Genomic DNA, 13,262 nt, shown 5'->3' with positions numbered 1-13,262 from the left:
CAGAGCCATTAAAAAAAGAGGGAAAGGGCAAAATGTTCCCACATGTCCTATCAGGATCCTCTAGACACAGTTAGTTGTGTTCAAGCCCATCTGTCACCCATGTTGATCAGTCAATTATCAGGTAAAGGACCCCTGTGTACAGCTATGGAGCAGCATTTGTAAGATGTAAGCATGTTCACTTCAAAATTCTTTTCCATGTGGTTTTCATTGATTGGTTTCTTTTGTCAGTATACACACTCTGAAGTGCCCTAGTGCTTGTCTTTGGATTTCTAGATGTGGCAAAAGACTGAAAAGGGTGAATGTTTTATTTTTTATTAAACAGGAAAGGAGGAAACTAGAGCATTTTATACTTCTTAGCCTAATTTCAATTATTGGGAATAAAAAGCTGAATTAGTTAGAAGCTAAAAACAAGAACATACCAAACAACAACGATGAAACTGTATTTACTGGTAACAAGTTGGGTTAAACTAATCTAATTTCCATGTGGGGAAATGGATCCAAAATGCAGGTATGTGAAAAGCATAGGTGTTAAGTCAACTGGCTTCCCTAAGTCTCTTTATGATCTTCAATGTGGCATTCACGTAAGTAATTCGGGAATGATCTTGATTAAATTACCACTAAACAGATGCTAAAGATTTTGTAAATGTTAATTTGATTGGTTAGCAAGTGTTCACAGTCAGACTAGAAGATGGCACTTCGGATGTGGTTCTTAGGCAGGTACAGGCACCATTTTCATCCATGTGTTGAATGGTGAAATAATCAGTGTGCTCTCAGCGAGGGAAGGCAGCAAGAACTCTTTCATAGACTGGAAAATAGAACTAGAAGTCAAAATGGGGACATACGTGGATTCTGCACTGAGGCAGGAATAAGACTGAAGGACTGGCTCAGCAGTTCTGTTGAAATGATGTATAAAGCTTAGTGTTTACCACAGTAAACATGACTTAGAGAAACCATGCAATTCTGAAGTAGTTTAGCAAAACATTTTTATAGCAGCTAGTCAGGCAGATCTGAATTTGGAACTCGTAAATATCCAGCTAAACACATAATTTGGGCAATTTAGACTTCCTTTTGGTAGTATTTAGAATTGGAATAAGGGTGGAATGTGCCCCCCTTATGACTGAAAGAAGATTGATCCTTTTAATAAAAAGGAGAGGTTTTTAAAAGTTTTTAAAGTTTTAAAAGTTTTTATAAGTTTTCAGGAGTGAGATTCATCTCCCAGTTTCTCTGATCCAATCACCCTCTTTCTCTGTATAAATAGAGGAGAAAAGCAATATGATTCATCTTATTTCCATGTGGACATCTAAACTAGATCAGATGAATCATGCCATCATCCTCTCTACTGGTAGCTGAGATGTGGACAAATCTGCTTCGGAGAGCTGTTTGGTCTTTAGAGATGGCTACTGTCATTTGCAGACGATCTAATCAGAAATAACAAAGAGGAGGAAGAAGTTATTTCCATGTGGACATCTAAACTAGATCAGATGAATCATCCTCTCTACTGGTAGCTGAGATATGGACAAATCTGCTTTGGAGAGCTGTTTGGTCTTTAGAGATGTCTACTGTCATTTGCAGACGATCTAATCAGAAATAACAAAGAGGAGGAAGAAGAAAATAATATATATTTGTTCTCATTGGTAAAAGCACATGAAAGTATGGTGGAGCACTGTAATGATTTTCTTGAAGGTTGTGGCTTCTCTGTTAATGTGCATTTTTAAGGATAGTTTAGATGAAGATGTTAAAATATAAGGTCATAAATCAAGTTGAATCAAGTGCTCTGGGTTTAATGGATGGATTAGAACACATCTCAAGTGCCTTCTAGCCTTGTTTCTACATGGTTTCATTCTTTAGTGATAGATCTTCCAGTCCTGTGGGATCTAGGATACGTTACATAGTAAAGGGAGTGGGGAGGTAATGATCCACTTTTAAATATGCTGGAAATGCATACCCCTTGTCACATTGCACAATGGGGCAAATCACATGATGGGGTAGAAGATGCTGTGGGCTTGTAGTTTGGAAGAGATACATATTTCCATCAGCTAATATCTCCAGCTCCTTCTTGGAAAGCATTACATGCCTTGAGAATGTCTGAGTCAGCAGTGCTTGCTGGACAGGGCTTAGAAGAGCATCTGCAAACAGTGTCAGGGTGAAAGCAGGTAAAGCTACACTGTGAAAGTGGGTAATGCAGTGATTATACTCATAATCTTTCTGAAATGAAACAAAGTAGCATCATTAAAAAAGGAAAACTATCTTTTGTGTATTTGAAAGGAACATGGTGAAGTCTAAAGAGCATTAAGATATAAATTTTAAGAGAATAATTTAATGATATTCAGCCCATACTCAACCCCTATTTATACAATTACACAGTAAGAAATTGATATGCATTTAAATCTGACACCAGTTTTTCTGTGATCCATTGAGTGAGCTCTGACTAAACATTAATAGTCACAAAAAAGCATAGTGCAAAACAAAACCAGAAAATAATAGGTAAGATAATAATCTTACTAACAATGTATAAATGTATTGGTATTTAAGAAGAGAACGTAAAAAAATTTCAGAGTAGTCTGCTTCTTGAAAACATGTGTAGACTATAGAAAGAAATCCAGACTAAATGAAGAAATGCAGGGTTTGATTTCTTCCCTGTTGCCATGAGGTCAGAGAGCTGGACTGAAAAATCAGATGGGGGGATCCTTTGTTCTGCTGCCTCAGCAGTGGGAGGGCATGGAGATCCATCGCCTGCAAGAGACAGAAGGGGTCTCAGTAGAACCTAAACAATTCTTCTGTTCTTTCATTCCAAGTGCCAAAGCTGCTAGCAACTATGGATCATTTAACATGTATTATTTAATCCTTACTTTCTAAAGAATGAGTCATTAGTTGGTGTAGAAATCAATTGTATTAAAATCAGGATTCATCCTGGACAAGGAAGGATGAATCAAAGAAGAGTGAATTGTTCCAATCCATATCAATATTTGATTTTAAGATGTTATCATCAAAAGCAGCTGCACAGAATATTCCATACATTTGTCATTTTAGAAGCAATTACACTTTCCTGGGAATTCCCTAGAGTACAAGTATCTTCTGAATTTCACTTAAGTTAGGTAAATTGTATGTCCTTTCCTAACCATTTAGAGAACTGGAGTTTTATATTTTTGACAGATGCTATTTTCTGCTTCTAATTGTGGAAGAGAACATTTGGCTGCCTGGTTATGCACTTCCTTTGAGTCTTGTCAAGTGAGAAACACTACATTTACTTACCCGTCTGAAACTTGGAAGTGCATACTTCATCCTTTTTTATAGCATGTGCCACAATAGGTACTAAAAACCATGGCATAGGCCAAAATGCTTTTTGTATCACCTGCATTAAGCAGAATTTTGCACATATCACTAATCACAAACAGTGAGAAAGTCACTTATCACCAATATACCAAAGCTATACAGAGGAGCATGCAGTTTTTCTTGATATCCAGTATTTACAGAGGAACATGGAACTAATTTCAGTGCAGTATAGATGCAGTCATAGAATTCATTGTTCCTGAATCCTCCGTGAAAAACATGGATGTTTAAGAAATGAATACTTAAGGATTTTTTTATTCTTTTTTTTATTCCTCAGTAAATTTGAAGTTAAGAAAAGTGAAATGAAAGATAATAAATGCATCTAATCCCTTACCAAGCTCTCTAGAGGATCTTTGAAAACGATTACATGTAGTCATATGTCAAGTAAACAATCTCCTTAAATTCCATTGACTGAGTGGTCTGATAAGTTTTGGTGTGGAATTCCTCAGACTATCAGATGCAGGAATTCACCAAATCTCAATCAACACTTAGAAAAAAACTGTGAGATTAAATATTCAGTGATACAAAATGAATATATTTACTTGTTTGATGTGCAAGAAATGTTGATCTGTAGTGTTGCATGTGCTAGAACCTGATTAACATTTCACTTTAATTTGTATTAAAAAAAACCCCAGCTTACTGAAGATTAGTGAGTATTGCCACCATAAAACTGGGAAGATCGGAAAAAATAAATAGAAAGTCAGGTTTTAAACCTTTAAACAGAAAGACAAAAGCTTCATCTGATGTCAGTCATCATAGTAGCTTTATGGAAATCTTCCTGAGGTTGTTCTTTCTTTTCAAGAAATTTCTCTGTGATTTCTGTAATTTCTCTGTGATTCCCAAATAATTCATTCCCATAAAGGTAACATGTATAGACATAGTGCTCTGGAAGCTCCCTGGAACCAACCATATATTTAATTCTAAGAAAAGCAGATTACAGTTGTGAAGAGGGAAAAAAGCTTTGCCTACTTGCATAAGAAGTTTGTATTTTATCTACCACTAAGACCACTTTATAGAAGCATGGTCATCTCAGCTCTTTATTTGTATAAATTACAGTACTGAATTATGGACACTTCCCTTAATACTAGTTCACTACAAAAAACTTAGGGCTTCAGTAGTAAAAGGGAGAGGAATAAGCACGTCCAGTGAGCACTTCATCTCAATCTAAAATAGTCAGAAAGATGAATCATGCCTTAGAAGTGCTTCTTAACTCACATATATATAGTTTGAAAATTATGTGAAATTAATTTTTTTTTCTAATCTGTTAATTTTCTGGCCCTCCTATCTCAGCATCATCCTGGTATAAATTGTGAATAATACAATTTTCGTACATCTGAGATGACTTGCTGTCCTTATATATTATGGCAAATGTGTAAAAATGGTTATCTTAAATCAGTATCAATTTAATGTCCCTTTGCAAACCATGCACAACAGTTTCCGTAAAAATATTTTTAAACAATAAGATACCAGTTTTAAAGTCTTGATTCCCTTGAGTCCTCTGCTTGCAACTCTCAGTATATTTTGTTCCACGGCAGTAAGCAATCTATTCAGAATTTAGAAATATTTCCTCTGGGAAAGTATTGCCTGGAGTGCAATACAAAATCAGAGAGAACATAAACAGAATTCAGGAGGAGGTCGAGCTCTGTTAATTGCTAGTTATTTCTTCTCCTGGCACCACAGAAAACAATCTACTCATGTTGCTTCCAAAATGGCAAGATGAATGGTTCCATAGTCATCACTATTAAAAGGATAACACCAGACTGAAAAGGAAAGGACAGTTTTGAGAAAAAAGTAGAATCACTGCTTATAACTAGATAAAATGATAACCTTGCATTATTCTTTAACTCTTTCATTCATATGGCAGATATTCAGTATTAAAATGTAATCTGTTGAGGTAAGTTTAAATACTTTACATTCCAGTTATGACTTAGGAGTATGTTAAATAGCAAATTCAAAGGCTGGATATTTTAAAATCAGCAGAGCAAGTTTCACTGAAAAGTTAGAAAATAATCTTCTGAATCAGTTGTGATGATTTGTATTAAGTCATAAAAATTAGTGTAATTCTGAAGAACTGGATAAAAAATAAATTTATTCCAACATTTTATTGAAAAACAAAACAACAACAAAAACCAAACCAAAAAACCAAACCAACAAAACCCCCCTAAAAACCAAACAAACAAAAATCCCCAACAAAAACAAACAAACAAAAAACACCTACCAAAACCCCCAAGCAAATTACAAGTTTTGGACCATCGTGTCAAATCACCAGAACTTGAGACCTTTTCCATTGTAGGACCATTTCTCAAATGCATAGCTGAGAAAATGGAAAAGGAGAGGAAAACACACCTAAATTTGTTGATTTGGAAAGCAAAGTCTACATAGAAAAATAGTTTGTGTCAGGTTTAGTCAGCAAAAATTAACACTGCGTGATGATATGGTGTTGATTATAAAACAAGAATTGAGAAGTACACTTAGCAATTCAGACTAGTGAGAAGATGTAGCATGAAAACAAGTGAAATTCATCTTACCTGGCTTTGGGACATATTTTTTACATTCTGTGTATTGGTCAACTTAGGGATGAGTTTCTTATGAGTCCTCACAATTTTCTTGGGGGGCGGGGGGAAGAAGAACACACCTTACATATGGATTTGACACAATTTGCTATTTCATTTCAAAGTTCAACTGTTCTTTTTGTGTAAATTATGCTTATAGCATGAATTGTGTATGATTATGATTGCTAATTCCTATTAATATTCCAACTAAAGCTGTCCTACACCAACTTCCTTGTGTCCTGATGCTGAAAAAAAAAGCCCCAAAACAAGCCCCAACTAAAAATACAACACAGCATGACTAAACCAAACTCCAAATCACATGATATGTAGGAAACTCCTTAAGTACATAAATAATATGCCACTGAACACAGAACAACTTGGGCAATGGTCAACCAATTCTAATTCAAGTTTATTGAATATTTGTGGTTTCGAAGACAGCTAAATTACATTCAAGACCAAACAAGACCTGGTAAACTAACATCTGTTATAAGTACTTTGAGCTATAAAAGCCTGAGGTGCATTGCTATCCTTTGGCAACACAAAGTTGGTTATGCTACAGGTTTGGTCTGTTATACGTGTTTTCTTACTGACTTCATTGGTGAGCTGGCAGCCTATGAAATGGATTAATCTGAAATATGTGTTAATGAGGAGCAGTTTCAGTGAGTCCCAAATCTATCCGACTGGCACTTAGCCTATTGATCTCTCTTCCATATAATCTTCACAGGTAATGCCCTAATTAGTTCATTCTTTATAATTCATTTATATGTCTGGAAGACATGATTGTTCCAGCTCATTTTTTTGATATGCTAAATGATTCAGGGATTTTGCATTATATCTGTCACTTGTTAAATAGGAATAGCTACACTGAATTTCCCACCTATACATAGTTCTCTGTTTGATGTATTTTAAAACAACATAGAATGAATGCAATGCTGTGTGGATGAATTCTTCTCCACTATTTTTTCCATAACTTGAATGCCTTTTGCTAACTTGGCTGTAACTTGTACTTGAGACATTCATTGTGACTCTGGAAGGACAATGCAGGCAAGGTACATTTGATTGTACTTTACATCTTCAGAAGTGGGAGTATGATGCTTCTGGTTTATTTGTGCTACCCATAAATGGAAGGAAAACCTACAAGATCACCAAATATCAATGGCAGCTAGCAAGAGTTTCCCATAGAATTTTTTCAAATAATAATACATTTATAACAGGTTTTTCAGGTTTACTTGGATTTATTTATTGATTCCTGTATATTATGGGCTGACCCTTCAGATATTCCAGGCTCATCAATTTTGGATCTCCTCTGGACTGTGAAAGGCAGTCTTGCTAAATAAAATGTCATAAATCAAGGATGGATTTTAACCTATCTGGTTATAATTTATTGAGTGCTGTATGTTACCCTAAATGTGAATTAATTTATCATATGTAATTTAGGCTGGCGACTTATTGCAGAATTATAAGACTTCACAACTTGTTGGACAACTACTCATACTGGATTTTTAACTTATTAGACTATCTCTGCATTAAATACCTATGTGCTGCAAAAGGCAGTGCTCAGCATTTAGAATCATGCATTTTCTCATTTAGCAGATTTATAGAACATCCGTGTAAAGAAAGGGTAAACTTAAGAAAATGTAGTTGTTTTACAACATCATGGTTCCATAGAAATGTATTTGAAATTAATTTTCTAAGGTACCTATAGTATAAAGACACTTTGCCAAAATTACTACAGATGAAAATTGCAGGGCTGGTTTAAAATCTAATCAAAATTCTATTTCATTCTATGCAGTATTTCCATTAAATATGATTAATGTCCAGGAATAAAAAACTGGACTTGTTCTCTTTGTTATAGTAAACAAAATGTGTATACTTCTGATTTTTATTTTAAACACACTTATCCACTGGACTAATTGATATCTTGGAACATCTTTGTAACTTAGAACTACCCATGACTCTAAGGAACTGAAAGGCTAAAGGAAGAGAGCAAATCCCTTTAAAGCAATGACCTGATAGTTATTTTTACATCACTTTGTTAAACACGTGTTAAACACACTAAAAATAATGTATATATGCTGGTATTAAGTATCAGCTGAAAAAATGCTATACATAAAAAAACCCAACAATTTTCATCTACAAATTTCCTAGCCTCATGTTTTGTTCTTAGTAAAATCGGGAAGAGAAATACTACCGTTCTTTAAAAAAATTAATTAGTTAAAATATTGACCACCCTGAAATTTGACTTAGGAGTGTACAAACAATTGTTTTAATTGCCACCAAAGAAAAACAAAATTGACATGTCATCTGTAGGAAACGCTAGAAATTATTAATAGTAAGGCTGTACAAAGTACCTATGGGATACTCTATAGCAGTTAATATGAAGATCTCATAAATTATGGAGATAAGAGACACTGGCCCTGAAGATTAAAAAATCATTTGATAACATCAGAAAGAGCTTATCTAGCTCATCTTAGTTGTACTTAAAATGTATTTTATATGTATTACATTTATACTGATTGAAAACTCATCACTTCTTTTATGTTGCTGAGTGATTATTGTTGACTATGTTAGTCTCAGCCCATAGATTTAAAAGATAAACACATTGCTACAGTTTGCAGTATTGAACCAGTCACTGGTTCAATACTGCAAACTGCAATACTTGACTTGTCACTGAAGTTTTAGAATGTGTTGTAAATGACAAAGATTGCCATTGTAAGGTATTCACAGGAACTATTCAATATTAAAAGTAAACATAAGTGTGATTTGCTGTCTGTCAGCAGATATGCTGAGAGCAAAACAAATCTCTGAACTAGCCATGGTTATAAAGTAGAAAATAAAAACTATTTAAAAATTCTGTAAGAAATCATAAAATGACAATTAAACAGCATGATGCAGAATTGTAAACACAAGTGGCCAGTATCATCACATTCTATTTAGAAAGGCAGAAACAATCATTAAATTATGTAGTTGATGATTGTACTCATTTATCTGGGGTTTGCTGAGGCACCAGCCATATAGTTCAATATTGAAAGTTGGTTATTGTTTAGACCACATTGTAAAATCTATTGATTGTCCACATGCAGCATGATTAATTCTTTCAACTAATATTTGTGCACTTGATAATAGGATACTGCAGCTATGGATTGTAACAGACATTTAGGTCACAGACTTCATGGTTTCCATCTAGGAAAAGTAATAATAAAAAAGCTTTAATATTCTTCACATTTTATTATTTTAAGCCATCTAAACCAAGCATCAATTTTACTTAATTTTTTTTGTCTTTGCTCTTCTGGGCTGCTCCAGGATTTTATATGAAGGGTTGTCAAGTCTGTGATAACTAAATAGCTAGAATTGAGTTCAGTGGTCTCAGCACAGCCATCTAGTACCATTTTAAATATAAAATATTTATAAAGAGCCTACAGATATGACACAAAACCTGCAGAACACACATGCCCTTTTGGACAGGCAAATTAAAAAAAGTGGCATCTAACATTAGAAATGTTATCAAACTCTATTAGGTGACTAAATAAAGTTTCTTTAGTGTGACTGTTTGTTGTTTGCATTCCTTATTTCCCCCAATAAAAATGAGACGTATTGTAGTTAGATATTTAATAATTTAGGGCTGTAATTTAGTTTCCCATGCACCTGTGCCACCATGGGAGCTGGGTGTCCAAACTGCCTGTACAGCTGGTGGAGATCTCGTTCTTACTTCAGGTGCTTTAAAGTGGGCGTCATGATCAATTTAATTTGCCCTGTCTGATTTGTTGTGCCTCATTGTCTGCTCTAGAAGGAAATGGGTCTCCTGTAGCTCAGGGGTGAGGGGCTGGTGGAGGTGTTGGGAGCTGAAGAGGTACTCAGCTGGCACTTCTGCATGTTAACTCACAGGATGAACTCAAGAAGCTTTTCTGTGTTGAATAGGTCTCCATTGGTGGGAACACAGCTTCATGAAGGGTACTGACTTGAGGAGTATGACTTTTGAAACAAATGAATCTCTCTAATTTTTGACATTATCTCTTTGACATTATGATATTTGGCATCTAGGAATGATTATAATGAAATTCACTTAAGGAGAAGTTCACATATGTATGTGACATAGCAATAAAAAAAAACACCAAAAAACCACACAAGTGGGATGCACTTTCTGACTCTTTACTGTGAGCTGTCAACACTTTTTTCTTACTTGTGTGAATGCTAGAAGAATAGAAAAGAGAACAGCAAATACAATTTAGGAGTGGCGTGAAATACAGATAGCAGAGGAATGATTGTGATTTAGCAGCATGTCTCCCTTTTATATTGGAGAAAAGACAGACTAAATACAACCTGTGTGTGAGCTTTTCAACAAAGCATGCAATTTCAAACTCTGTGCAGTCAGCAAGAATCCTTTCACTAACCTGAACTGAACCTACTTTTATCATAATGTAAGGCACTTGTGTGTAGGCATTTTTTTAATTATATGATAGCCAGTCTTGTCTTTTTTACATCTATTCTGTTTTTTCTACTATGCCTTTCAGTCAGTGACTGACCAGCAGACTTCAGATTGCTTCAGAATTTGCTTGACATGGTTTCACACTATTTGATTCTGTATGTAATATCACTGTTTAGACAGTATTAAATGTACTTCATGCTTTTCCATACTTTATTTTTAGTCTTACTTAAAAATAAAAGTGAAAAAAGATGCATGAAAACTTGTACAACTTGAAGTAAAAGTTACTGAGTTGTAGCCATTCAGTGTATAAAATAGGTTAATATTTGTAATATGTCTTTCTGTGTTGCTATTCTCAACTCTAAGGTAAGTTTATTTTTGATTCATATATTTCTTCATTGCCTTCCCTAAAGTGCAACCTTCTCAGGCAGATCTAGGGAATTCCTCAATATAAATACTCTTTTTCTGTTTTGAAAACAGACGTTTTTTTCTTACCTGCAAATCATAGATCAAGTTAGAAGAGGATATTTTTCCAGTATACTTAAAGTGCTTTATTAGACACTACTCAGAGTATTTAAGGATTACCACCTAAAATGTGAAATGCAAGTTTGTCCAATCAGGCTTTATTCATTATGCATTTCTTGAGGCTTAGCAAGGGATTATCCATCAGTTCCTGAGGAAAGCAGTTCTTGATTGCCAGACCAAACATCATTGTTTGAAATTATGTTCTCATGTGTATTTGGAATATCTGCTTTCTCTGGAAGATACAAAATAAAAACTGATCTTTAAAAGTTAGGTTTTAATTGAATTGAAAAGTTGTTTATATTGTTTAATGTTACTTTTGCCCATCCATTTAGGATGGTAAGAGGAATGACTTGGAGTTACTGAGAGCATTCAGCTGTTTATTGCAATTTGCAGAATGAATTGTGAGATGAGAGAGCTTATGTGTTTATATACATGGACAGATACATGTACAATAAGACTTGGCTGTATTTTGTAGCTTACTAAATCAGTTTACAGTTATTTCCTGTTATTTTTTTTAAGTTGTGTTTAATGTAACCTGCAAAGAAAACATGGATTATTAATTGTGTTTTAACATTACTTGTAAGTTGCCTCCCTATATTGAAAAGACAGTTGTCATAGTTTGTGAGAAGTTTGTCTCCTCAAAAATTCTAACGCAAAAATTATTTTGGGATGTATGTATGTTGTCATAATGTTCTTACTCTAGTTTCTTTTTTTTAAACTTTAAAAATAATGATTATTGAGTGATTGATTGATTTATTGCAGAAACCTTTGAAATGCTCATCAGACTGGCTGAGAATTACACAAGCACATTTTTCTGCAATGTGTATAGAACCATGGCTGCTGAGGCTGCTGTGCCTGTGCAGGAGTTTTTCACAGATGTTGGGCTCTTCTTACTTGGCACAGATGTCAGCACAGAGGAATTTGTGAATAGATTTTTTGACACCCTGTTTCCAGTAGTCTACAACCATGTGATTAACCCTGGTCCGACTGACATTTCCCTGGAATATGCGGAGTGCCTCCGAGCGGCGAGAAGAGACATCAGGCCCTTCGGCGACATTCCCAAAAAGGCCATAGGACAAATGGGAAGATCACTCCTATCCAGCCGGACTTTCTTGCAGGCTCTGAATTTGGGGGTTGAAGTGATCAATACAACAGATCACCTGCACTTCTCCAGAGACTGCAGCAGAGCTTTGCTGAGAATGCAGTACTGCCCCCACTGCCAGGGGCTGACGCTGAGCAAGCCCTGCCTGGGCTACTGCCTCAACATCCTCCGGGGCTGCCTGGCTGGCCTGACAGAACTGGATCTTCACTGGCAGGGGTACATCCAGGCCCTGGAGGAGCTCTCAGGAGCCCTGAGCGGAGCACACAGCATCGAGCACGTGCTGCTGAACTTCCATTCCCTTGTCCGTGATGCTCTGGTACAGGCTCGGATCAATGGGCCGGAGTTATCTGAGCAGGTAAGGCACTGCTTTTATCCACACTTGGGGCGCGCATGAAGGTAGGAAAGCTGTCACTGATAGCTGTTATTTTTTGGCCATTTTTATGGTGAGGTACACATTTGTATCTGAGTTCAGCTTTATTTGACTAAGCAGTTTCTGGAAGCACAAAAGATACTTTTCATGAACATAAGAAAATTGTTTGATTGTTATCTTATGTGCACAATAGGATAAATGTAAACAACCCTTATTTTAGATACCAGTGGCCTGCCTTAAAGAACCTATGACTTTGCATATATTATTTCCATAATTTTGGAAATTGGTATGTTTCAGAGGAAGCAGCATAGTTAATTTGTAACATGAAATAAGTCCTGTCTTACACTTAAGAGAAAAAAAATTGTGTGAGAGCTCCGTTAGCTGTAAATGTGTGAAGAGAAGAATTTTAGGATACTGCTATGGAAAGTGCTCACTATTTAACTACTGGAGGGAAAAAGGCTAGTATATATGCTAATATATGAGGGTAGCTACCAAAATCAGAATTTTTCCTGTATTACATTTAATCCACAATTTTTCTCTGTATTCTTACATGCAGACTTCACTGACAGTGGCATATTCTGTATTAAGTACTGGATCGGATAGCTTGGTTTGGGGAGATGCCTTTAATTTTATAGTACACCCTAAAGAGGGTGTCTGGGTGTCACTGTGCTGTGACACCAGCTGAGGTGCAGGAGCACTTCTAGGACTGCCTCAAAATGTGATTAGTTGAAATTAAAGCAGTGTATTCTGCTCAGCAGCTGACATGACCTCTGACAATAAACAGCTTGGCCTAATATCATAAATAGAGGTTTCTTCATTTCTTACTAAGACCCAGAGTCTGATAAAATGGGTTCTTCATCCTGCTGTAATCCATGAATAGCAGGGTTCATTTCTACAAATCTCCCACTATATCTGCTTTATACCAGCCAGATTCATGAGCCATAATATCCTGCTGCTCAA

At 35.6% G+C, this 13,262-nt stretch overlaps 1 protein-coding gene across 1 annotated transcript in view; it reads left to right on the top strand.

Moving 5' to 3' along the window:
* Nucleotides 1-13,262, top strand: part of GPC5 (glypican 5) — a 576,169-nt gene that overhangs the window by 72,659 nt on the left and 490,248 nt on the right. The window contains exon 3 of the mRNA XM_039695706.1: nucleotides 11,593-12,287. Within this exon, the coding sequence (XP_039551640.1) occupies nucleotides 11,593-12,287 (695 nt within the window). The remainder of the gene's footprint in view (nucleotides 1-11,592; nucleotides 12,288-13,262) is intronic.

This window comes from Passer montanus, unplaced genomic scaffold (genome assembly GCF_014805655.1).
Source record: "Passer montanus isolate IOZ18808 unplaced genomic scaffold, ASM1480565v1 scaffold92, whole genome shotgun sequence".
Classification (NCBI taxonomy): domain Eukaryota; kingdom Metazoa; phylum Chordata; class Aves; order Passeriformes; family Passeridae; genus Passer; species Passer montanus.
The sequence above is the reverse complement of the archived record's forward strand: the minus strand, read 5'-3'. Positions and strand labels throughout refer to the sequence as shown.